This window comes from Zingiber officinale, chromosome 8A (assembly GCF_018446385.1).
Source record: "Zingiber officinale cultivar Zhangliang chromosome 8A, Zo_v1.1, whole genome shotgun sequence".
Taxonomy (NCBI): Eukaryota; Viridiplantae; Streptophyta; class Magnoliopsida; order Zingiberales; family Zingiberaceae; genus Zingiber; species Zingiber officinale.
In genome coordinates this window covers 57,300,016-57,310,510 of record NC_056000.1, presented here as the reverse complement: position 1 = coordinate 57,310,510, position 10,495 = coordinate 57,300,016, and the positions used below count along the sequence as shown (strand labels likewise).

The 10,495-nt window shown below is 35.6% G+C and overlaps 2 protein-coding genes across 2 annotated transcripts; both read left to right on the top strand.

Moving 5' to 3' along the window:
• The first annotated feature begins 2,708 nt into the window (after positions 1 to 2,708).
• On the top strand, positions 2,709 to 4,170 carry LOC122011565 (protein GOS9-like). Its single transcript, XM_042567948.1, has 3 exons — positions 2,709 to 3,182; positions 3,522 to 3,724; positions 3,785 to 4,170. The coding sequence occupies exons 1-3, from the start codon at positions 2,912 to 2,914 to the stop codon at positions 4,022 to 4,024; spliced, it is 714 nt and encodes a 237-aa protein (XP_042423882.1). The 5' UTR covers positions 2,709 to 2,911; the 3' UTR covers positions 4,025 to 4,170.
• A 2,369-nt stretch (positions 4,171 to 6,539) lies between these two features.
• LOC122010845 (sec-independent protein translocase protein TATB, chloroplastic-like) lies at positions 6,540 to 8,290 on the top strand. The gene is made up of 3 exons (XM_042567317.1): positions 6,540 to 6,783; positions 7,125 to 7,246; positions 8,201 to 8,290. The coding sequence occupies exons 1-3, from the start codon at positions 6,540 to 6,542 to the stop codon at positions 8,288 to 8,290; spliced, it is 456 nt and encodes a 151-aa protein (XP_042423251.1).
• The last annotated feature ends 2,205 nt before the right edge of the window (positions 8,291 to 10,495 follow it).

Genomic DNA, 10,495 nt, shown 5'->3' with positions numbered 1-10,495 from the left:
AATAGAAACCAAATTAAGTGAAGTCACATGAATCTGGACCTTTTGAAATGTTGAAGTAAAAACATGGCCAAATAAGCACGAGAAAAGTTGCAACTTCACATTTTCATGAGTAGTCAAGCAAGTGAACACGAGAAAAGTTGATGAATATATAAACTTGACATCATATCTTAAACCATGTATTATATGCAAGCAACTAGAATAGCTGGCAGCAGCAACAGAAGAAGGAATCAAAAGTCATGTACCTTATGTCTCAACATTACAGCAGCAACACTCAAGTAAGATCTCAAATCTTGCGGATGTGCAGTTTGCATAAAAACCGCAAAGCAGTATACAAAACCTTCTTCAACATTACTTTATTTCTATAAAAAAGTAAGAACAAACTAATCCATTAAACTATCTAAACTGTGAATCACTTTATGCAGTCCAGAATATGATTTTCTAAACTGATAATCACTACCATCTAAACTTATATAATCACTACCAGCACAAGAACGACGCTGACCATGGTTCACAACAAGATCTATTACCTTGGGATGATAGCAAACTACAACAAATTTGTAATCCTTAAAGGCAGCAACACGATTTTATAGAAAATATCCAAACATGCATTCCATAATTCGTTTAAAGCATTTAGAATAAAGCTCTAATACCATTGTTACAATTCTAAATACATGAATCAAAAGGAATTAAAATGGTAAACAGTAAACACTTATAGCAATCTCTCATAGATCTACAATCAGCGACGACAGGACTTGTTGTCGGAAGAGCAATTACAAAAATCGAAAAGCTCTCTGCAATTCCACGAACCAAATCCGGCAGCCTCAAATGTTCTTCTTCCTCTCATTCTTCCACTCCTTCATTAAACCACCCTTGGACACACCCTTTATAATGGGAATTATCCTAGAAGTAAAAGAGACTTTTCCCTTAAAAGTAGTGGACAATATGGACTTGTCCACGTTCATATTTCCTACATTCTAGCCTCGGGCTCCAAAGATTGAGACTATGGTAGCTAAAGGTGGAATTCGCCACCCCAGCGGTCTCACACGGTCGGCCCCACGACCATATGTGAGGAGGTAAATCAGGAAACTGTAGTTGGCTAGTACAGAGGAGAGCTTTTTTTCCTCGATTTTGCTGAGATTCGAACCTTTGCCTTATGGTAGCAACTCTGTTTCGCACTAGCCAACTCAACCATGCCCCGGGGGCACCAAAGATTGAGACTAGCACCATGGTAACATTGTGTAATTTTTGGGCATATAATAAAAAATAATTTGATAATTGTATCAGAAAAACTTATATTTTCTCTATAATTAATTAAACCCATGAAATTTTTTATATTCTTTTCATTTTACTTAAATTTTATTATTTATTTGATAAAAAAATAATACAAGACTGTGATATACTTATCACATAGTTATTCTTTAGATGCATGAGAGCGTTAATGAAGAGTGCAATGTAAGCACCTCTTGAGGCTTTCTATGCACTTAGGAGTTGCTAATTCAAAGGAAGGTAAGAAATATCCCCCATTGATGTATGCGCTTTTAAATTTAGTGGTCATTATGTGAGACTGATCAGTTACCTTTAAAATTAGTCGGATGATAAGACCTAATATCTGAATTATCTAAAAAAACTTAAACGTTCAAAACTCTTGAACAACCCTAAGAACTAAAAGTTATATTCATTCAATCCCATTCAAAAATTTTAATTTCAAAGACATTTTTAATAATTTTTTAAAAGATTTTATATGCATGCATCGTTAAAATTGAATTGCAGACCATTTGGGTGGACGTTCTTGTGCTCTAATAATTCTGATTTTTTAGTTAATTTTATTTATCTATGTTTAACAATTTTTATTTTATTTTTCTCTTATTGATAAACGAACCAATCTCTTCACTTGTTTTCATATGTGGTTTGCTTTACTTCGCTTAATTTTTATTCAAAAGAGATAAATCTTCCACCACTATTATAAAATATAACGACCAAGATTTTAATATTTCGGGGGACATTTTTGAAATACAACAAATATGTACTTTTATTCACTTAGTTTTTATGCTTTTAATTAATTAATTAATTAGATTAGATTAGATTAGGTAACGTGATGAAAAGTGGTAGCCATTTTTAGAGTCAATAGACAATAATTGTCATGTGCTTTTGCTAATGTGGCTTCAAAAGAAATTAAACAAATTTCTTGTAGCTTTAATAAAAAGTATACAAATGTAACCATAGATCAGAGGAGGGTTACAAATTTTCCACGAATAAATTATTTTTGAAAATTATTATTAACAAACAAACAAATCCTTAGATAAATATACAAATGTAACCATAGATAGAGATAAAGGAGAGTTAAAGATTTTCCACAAACATGTATATTATTGTTTCAGTCAACCAACTATTGCTGCCAACCTAACATAATGGATATTTTCGAAGAAGCAGTTGAGAGGTGTCTTTCATCTTTGCGCACATAAGGTACTTCATTTATTAGAAAAAATGACATTTTCTCTTCTCTTGACATCAAATCTTCAGTTATCAATCATTTCCTTAATACTCTGCTTGGTATTTTCTTATTAATATTTAGTTGTTTCATTTGAAAACATTATATAAAGAAAGAGATTGAACAAGAAAAATAAAAATAATGTTATAGTAGTATTGAATAGGAACTTGAATCATGGTGAGAAGACTTTGTTTATCTAATTGAACTATTATCAGATTTTAAAAAGACTTATGACTGATTCAACCAACGATGGTAATGATAGACCTCTTCTTCTCCCTTCTCTTAGTTTTATCTTTGTCTCTCTGGCTCCTGAGATCTAGTTGAGATTATTGCCTGCATGTTAACAATCTGCTTCTCAGCCTTGTGAATCCTCCATCGCCTTGTAAAGCCTCGATCGGCCTGCTGCTAGCTAGCTAGCTAGCCATGTTTTGCACCAACTTAAATTTCAACGTAGACGTCAACAAGTGCTGGAAAGGCTTATTGAAATCCGGCGGGCAGCCCAAAACTGAAATCAAGAAGTTGAAGAAAGAAATGGAAAAGCTGAAAGCTAAACGAAATGATATCAAAAGTAAGATCGAAGAAGCCAAGATCAGCGAGGGAAGACTTGCAAGTGAGGAAGCCAAGCAGTGGCAGCGCGACCTGGATTCATTGGAAGGCCAAGTGGCTGCTATCTTTGAGGATTTCACACGCATCCGTGAGCATTAACTCTCCTATACCTTTCTCTTCTTAATTAATTGTTTATATCCTTCCACGCCAATTCAATAATGAAGTTTTAATCGAAGAAAATATTAAACTCTAATAAGTTAGCGAGCCTGAAATAATTAATGGATTTTCCAGTGTTAATTAACCAGCTTATATTAATATATAAGTCAGTACAATATGTGCATTCAGAGTTCATTTTCTATTCTCTCCATTTTTTTTTCCATTTTGTATTTCGTTGAATAATGATGGTAACAACAACAATAGCCTAAGCAACATTATACTCTTGTTTTTACAGTAATGACAAATTATTAAATTCTGATATATGTTGTAGGTTTTCAAAATAACATCAAGATTGGGCCATGGGGAATCGCCGGAGACTGCAACTTTGACATTGGTCGATCTGCGTCCCAAATCACAAAGGTCAGACTCCACACAGGAAACGTCATCGATAATTTGGAGATCTCCTACATTCTCGATGGGAAAAACGTTGAAACACGTCGACTAGGCGGCAGCGGTGGTGGCAGCTATCACACGGTACGTGAAGTCGCGAACACTCATGGATAGTAAACATCGTTATATCGATCGATCTTGCAGTTCGAACTACTTCCTGGCGAATATATCAACTCGATGGTTGGGTCCGTCGGCGATAATGACGGTGAAAGCTGTATCTCTCAGCTCAAATTTAAGACCAACTTCGGAAATACGCATGGGCCTTTTGGGAAAGGAGGCGGCAAGGAGTTCACTGTTCCAGTCACCGACGGCCGAATTGTTGGATTCTTTGGCCAGTACGACAAGTATCTAAAGGAGATCGGAGTCTATGTGGCTCTTAATTGATTAATGGGCCATCAATATATTACATCAGTATTTCAGAATCTGATCATCTGTTGTCTCTTCTTGATCACTTTGTTGCAGCGTGGGATTGAATATTTAAATAAATTTGATAGTTTTCAGTAAATGGATAATCAGCCAACTTTGGTGCATTTTTGGTGTTTTCAATCTAGCTAATTTCATTTGTTCTAATAAATTATATATATTTTTTTCATGAGTTTTAATTTTATTCTTCAACAAAACAACAGATGGTCAGTTTATTTTGCTTTCGTAAAAATGCAGAAGGCGATGAACGACTTCTATGCTGATTTCTCTGAGTCATAAATTAAGTTTTTTTTAAAGAAATTTAGATGATAAAATAAGTTAAACTGAATAGACAAATTAATTTTTTATGTGTTCAGTTGATATCAAATTGGTTTTGTATCACGCTTCATCATGCTGTTATGCTGTTGGGCTCAACACCTCTCGTCAAGTTTGTGATCACTCTTTTACATCTCATTCTTAAGCATGAGTTATCCAACTTTGTCTGCAATTACAATATGTGCAATGAGGAGATGACTCTATTAATGACTATATGTAATCAATCATGACCATCGCCAGTAACCTATCTACAATTAGACATCTGGTCTCTGATCCAGAACTATTAATGCATATTCTTGCAGGTTTAAGTCTTCAATATGATAGTTTTATTCCCCGTGTGACAACTCACATGGATCAAGTGTCGCTCGAAACTCTTCATGGTATGCTATGTTATGTTTGAGAGGTGTCCTAAAATAATCGTTTTATGGTTTGTAATATTTATTTTGATAAATACAGATTCACTATTTGAGTGTACATTGTTTGTGTTTGAATGGTCTTAAACTCACTTACTGAATGTCCGCAATACGATTTATAGCATGAGCGGATTTGTGATTGGATCACAACTAGTGAGTATCTTTACATGTATAATTATGAAAGTATTGGAATATTCTTTAGTTAATGAATTGATATATCTGAACATCATCAATTCTGTGAGACTAGCACGAGTTATACTTCTTGGTCTGACCAGGTAGCTTTACTCACTAGCTGGAGATATTGAGATGTTGAGAGTTAAACATGGATATTAGTTATGGTAACTAGTTCATTGGAATGACTTACTATAAGACTTCATATGGTTCTCTACATATATGGATATATCTGTGAAGTTCTTATTGCAGTTTGAGTGCAATTGTCCTTTGACATGGGATAATTAAGTCACCTTGGTCATAGAGGCTTATACTTTGACATCTTAAGCAAAGCATCTCCTTGGAGATGTGGACCCGAGATAATTGGGTATGAGTCAAAGTGCCCAAAGGTATTTGGATAGTTCATAGAGGATTCACCGCTCCTTCTGGGGAGACATATACCCTATGACCACTTGTCAAGGTTGTTACTCAAAATCTTTGTAAAGCATCACATGTTAAGAGTATGAGACTCTTAGGCACATAACTGGAGTAATTTGAAACCACAGGACGAGTAAATATTCACTACAACAAAAGCCCTCATAGACATCGGTGGACCAACAACGGTTTTAAGCAAAAACCGATGTCTTTGAGTATTTTACACCGGCTTTTTCCAAAAACCGGTGTCTATGAGCGCAGATTTTCGCTCATAGACATCGGTTTTTAGGCGATATCTTTGAGCTCCTTTTTTTCGTTAATAGACACTGATTTTAATAGCGGTTTTTAAAACTCGGTGTTAATGAACCAAAATAAAATATTTTAATTTTCCCATAAGCCAAAATTTGCAACACTGTGAAGTTCCCTCCAAACCTAAACCTATATCGCGCCCCTTCCTCCGACCATCTCTCTCAGCCTAAACCTAAACCTAAACCTCCAACCATCTCTCTCAACCTCATCTCCCTCTTCCCCTTCCTAGATCGACGCCCCTTCCTCTCCCGATCAGGATCAAGACACGATGCCCTTGCTTCTCCGTTCAAACACATCGCATCTCCTCCAACTCCTCCCTTTGGGTGAGAAGAGGAGACCTTCTTCGCATTCCAGTAATCCATACTTTATCTTTTCCTTTCTACTTCCTCCTGTTTTTTGTGTTCGGGTCTGCTCCCTTCCCATGAGGTTGCTTTCCTCCCGGAGTTGCCCAACCTCGCCACCATCTCCTTTGAGGAAGGCTACACCCAACTGTTCGGAGACTCCAACCTCATGCTTCATGGCGACGGCCGAACTGCCCACCTCTCCCTCGACCAGCGAATAGGTTCTGTTAAAATATTTTTTTAAAAAAAGAAAGGGGCATCTTTGAACCTACCTTGTTCTGTGATCAGGTGCTGCATTTGCGTCGCAAGATCTCTACCTCCATGGATTCTTTAGTGCCTCCATTAAACTGCCCTCCGATTACGTGGCTGGAGTGGTGGTTGCTTTCTACGTATGCTTCTTTGCTCTCGAGTTTAGATTTTGCAGCACTTTCCTTTACCTGTTTGAAAGAAGAAGAAGAAGAAGAAGAAGAAGAAGAAGAAGGAAAAAACAAAAACAGTCTCTCCTCTGCCGCGATGGGCTCTGCAACGGTCCTCGCATCACTTTGCTACTGCTCCCTCTCCCTCTCCTCCTCTTCCCACTCAATGAAGGTGGCCCTCCTCATCTCTTCCCATCCGCCCTCTAGGGCTTCTCCCAAAATCCCACATTCGTCCCATCTCCGTAGATTCTTTTCCGCACTCCACCTGCCTCGACCCCCGCTGTGGGACGGCCTCAAGCCGCCGGTGAGGCCTCTTTCCTTTGGAAACTTTGCGCGCAAAGGTAACTCCTTGTCCTCCATAAGATTTTGGTCTTCTTGAAAAACGAGTTCTTTCCTTGAGAGTTGCGTGTGCATACCTAATTTTGGGAAGATTAGGGGTTCGGTCACGCTGATGCATTTATTTCCGGAACCCATCACTAATACTAAGCTTCATTCCGGTCTTCTTCTTCTTCTTCTTATTAAATAGTTAAATTAAGCATCTTTTGCTTTTATGTATAAATTGCTTACCTACTTGTAGCTGATTCATTCCTGCTACTGGGTTTACTTTCTTGTTTTCATAGACTTCCACGGATGTCTAATCTACTTGGAAAATATGTTTGATGTTCTTTTACTTGTTTGGCAGAGAAAAATGTGAAATTTCATGGTAAAGTTGTTCGTGCTTCTTTATTTGGAGTGGGTGCTCCTGAAGCATTGGTTATTGGAGTGGTAGCTCTGCTGGTGTTTGGCCCTAAAGGCCTAGCTGAGGCAAGTTCCTTCTTTGAACAGTAGATAAATTCATCTGTACGTTGAAAATGTGGTAGAAATACATAGGAAATCCTGTGAATCTTCATAAGCTAACCAATCATGATATTAACATTTCACAAAGACAAAAAGATTTCTTTCATGGACACCCATTAGTCTATACCCAAATGTGCCCTACAAGTTGTTACCTATTGTGTGTGTTACTAGATTAAAGTCGATGAAACTTCAATATATTGGTACATATAAACAAATTTTTATTGTTAAAATTTTGGCCATCTGGGAAGCATGGCTTTAGGTTTCTAGCCTACCTGATTAGTTTTGCAATTGGTATCTCTTGGTCCTGAAAGCATATAAATTCTACAGTGGATATAATCACACTCTGTATCCCTTGATGGGCTAGTTATGTCATCAGGCTGAATTGTGAACTCTTACTCCCTAAATTGAATACCAAATAGTTTATTTATTTTGGATTCAGTTTGCAGGTTCTGTTATATTCCTTAGTATGAGAAGCTTCGATTTGAATGGATTATCATTATGGAGGGTCACTCAAGGCACACTTGGATTAGGACTTTCAGTAGAGATTTTTAGATCATTTTTTATTTATTGTAGGATTAATCCAAGTTAATTTTAGATTTGGGTTAATCTTAATTGTGCTTTAATCTTATTTGAGCCTTTTTCTCATGATTTGGTTTGATTTTGATATTATTAAATTATCTTTTTGTCTTATGAGTATAAGTTTCATTGTGAGTTGAGCTAGATTGCTTTTGTTATTTTGGTGAAGTTTCATTGTGGTTGAGCTATATTGCTGTTACTATATTCACATCTAATGGCTTGAATTGTGATCTTGTTTGTATATCCACCCTGTTTGTGATTAAATTTCAAATGGCATGCATTGTCTACAGGAAGATAATTGAACCATATTTTGCAAAATGCTTTTGATTTATTTTTCTCTTTTAGCTTTTTGATATTGTGAAAACAGGATGTGAATCACATATCCTTTTTAGACTTGAACATCTTGATATCAGTGATATAGGATCTTATACATAAAAAAAACTACTTCTGTTTATCTGATTTAGTTTGTATTGTCAAGGTACTCTGGTATGCTTGAAAAGGAGGTAAAGATTACTTGTCTTGTCTGTCGCGACTGTTGTGATTGCAACGCATGTTCTAGAAGTCCAGCTAAAGATGGTTATAAGGTTTACTTACTTTTAACATGCAAAGTTTTATGAACATTATTTACTTTGAGAATGTTTTGTCATGAAAGTTTCCATTTATGTGATCTTCAGGATCTTGAAATTGTTCAGGAGCGTATATACGATGAGTTTGTAGAGAAAGCAAAAGCCCGTGCCTTAAAATGCATTGTTGGAGACCCCTTTAAAAAGGGTGTTGAACAAGGTCCTCAGGTATCCTCCTTTTTCTATCTTTGTCCTCTCTGAAAGGTAGAAACTGTCGTATTTGTTTGTGTCTTAATTTATGTGCTCATACTAATTTTCATCTCATTCGATTGCTGTTTGATCGTGCATAACTCGTATAAAACATGTATGAAAAAGTCGTCTAGCTTCTTAACAAAGAAGTTCTGAAACATGTCCATATTGAGTACTTTCGTTCTTCACACATATCTCAGATTGATGAGGAGAAGTTTAGCAAGATCTTGCTTTACATCAAATCGGGAATCAACAGTGGTGCTATGCTAGTAACAGGTGGAGATCGAATTGGAAACAAAGGTTATTACATTCAGTCGACCATCTTCTCTAATGTACAAGTATGGCTTAGTCCTTAAATCTATAAAGGTTTGGTAAACTCTCAATCTGCATTTGTGATGACAGTTGTGATATTTGAAATTTATAGGATGAAATGAAAATAGCACAAGATGAGATCTTCGGTCCTGTTCAATCGATCCTTAAGTTCAGGCAAGTGCAACATCTTATGCCAGTCTTCTTGATGTATACAATATCAAGATGAAATTTTAGATTGTATTAGTCCCTTTTTATTTAATTTCCATTAAGCTAATGTGGTTGTGTATATTGAACCCAATTGATCTTATCATGCTTTAAAATTTTGGATTTCATCAATAAGTTAACGGCTAATTTGATAATGCTATGAAGAAAGTTGCTGAGGGAGAATATTTTCTAAATAACTAATGAATGATTTCAAGATAATTTGTGTAAGTTCAAAAAATAATTTACTTGGTAAAATATATTGAAACTGAAGTTTCTGTGAGGTCAATTGAACCCACAACCCTTCATATGCCTCCACTCTTGTATAAATGTATAACAAATGTCATGCTTGTACTTGTTGAAAAATATTTTGCAGATATGTTTTTAAGTTACTGATCAAATGCACTTGAAGCTGGAATGAGTTTATTTTTGTAATTAGTTAAATTATTTTGAACGTGATTGTATTTTAAATTTATTTATTGCCTCTAATCTTCAATAACTTTGAGAAATTTATATTTTGAAATTTGGTTTTAAATGTTAGTTAGTGTTCCTACACTAGCATAAGATTTCGTCGCTTTTGTTAATGTCCTTACAGATTGATGTGCGAATATTGAAGGTTGTCGCTCTTGAGCATCCTAATGATATTGATGCTGCAGCGGAATCTATTCTTGTAGAAATTCTACCCTCAATTGCCACTTCTCACGAATCATCATTCGCTCTACAAGATGCAAATGAAGTGGTTCGTGTCTCAACTTCAGGTAATGCTTCTTTTGTTCTCTGGTTGATGTCCAAAATTTTTGTGCTATAAGTTCTAATTCTTTTCTTGCTATACACCTGTTGCAGGAAAAAACACGGATTTCCAAACCATTTTATTGTTTTCATGTATTTATACTCTTTTTTTTTTAATTTTGCAGATGGAAAGGGTAAGCAGCCTATGTTTTATAAACATCAAGAAGAGGAACGAACATCGAATCATCTATCTGGGAATGAGCTTGTAGTTTGGGAAAATACAGTTTCTAGTCATGGTCCAACCTCTGCCTCTGCCAATACAAGCTCATCTTATTCGAAACGATATCTATTAGTGTTAATCGAATGAGATTGTATTTGAGCTTGTAGTTTGTGCAACTTAATCGATGTTTTACCTTGATGTGTATAATATCTATTAACTTTTGATGTAAAAAGAATATTTGTGTATTTTATGGATACTGTTGTAAGAAGAATATTTATGTAATTTGTGAATATTTATGTATTTTATGGATACTGTTTGAAGAAAAATATTTGTGTAATTTATGAATATTTGTGTATTTTCTTGAAT

What these genes read in the sequence shown, in the direction of transcription:
- LOC122010845 (XM_042567317.1), top strand. Translation starts at nt 6,540, where the DNA reads ATGGGCTCTGCAACGGTCCTCGCATCACTTTGCTACTGCTCCCTCTCC. An exon ending in TGGAAACTTTGCGCGCAAAG is followed by an intron (nt 6,784 to 7,124) that starts GTAACTCCTTGT and finishes CTTGTTTGGCAG; the next exon opens with AGAAAAATGTGAAATTTCAT. An exon ending in GCCCTAAAGGCCTAGCTGAG is followed by an intron (nt 7,247 to 8,200) that starts GCAAGTTCCTTC and finishes TTTCTCTTTTAG; the next exon opens with CTTTTTGATATTGTGAAAAC.
- LOC122011565 (XM_042567948.1), top strand. Translation starts at nt 2,912, where the DNA reads ATGTTTTGCACCAACTTAAATTTCAACGTAGACGTCAACAAGTGCTGG. An exon ending in TGAGGATTTCACACGCATCC is followed by an intron (nt 3,183 to 3,521) that starts GTGAGCATTAAC and finishes TATATGTTGTAG; the next exon opens with GTTTTCAAAATAACATCAAG. An exon ending in GTGGTGGCAGCTATCACACG is followed by an intron (nt 3,725 to 3,784) that starts GTACGTGAAGTC and finishes TCGATCTTGCAG; the next exon opens with TTCGAACTACTTCCTGGCGA.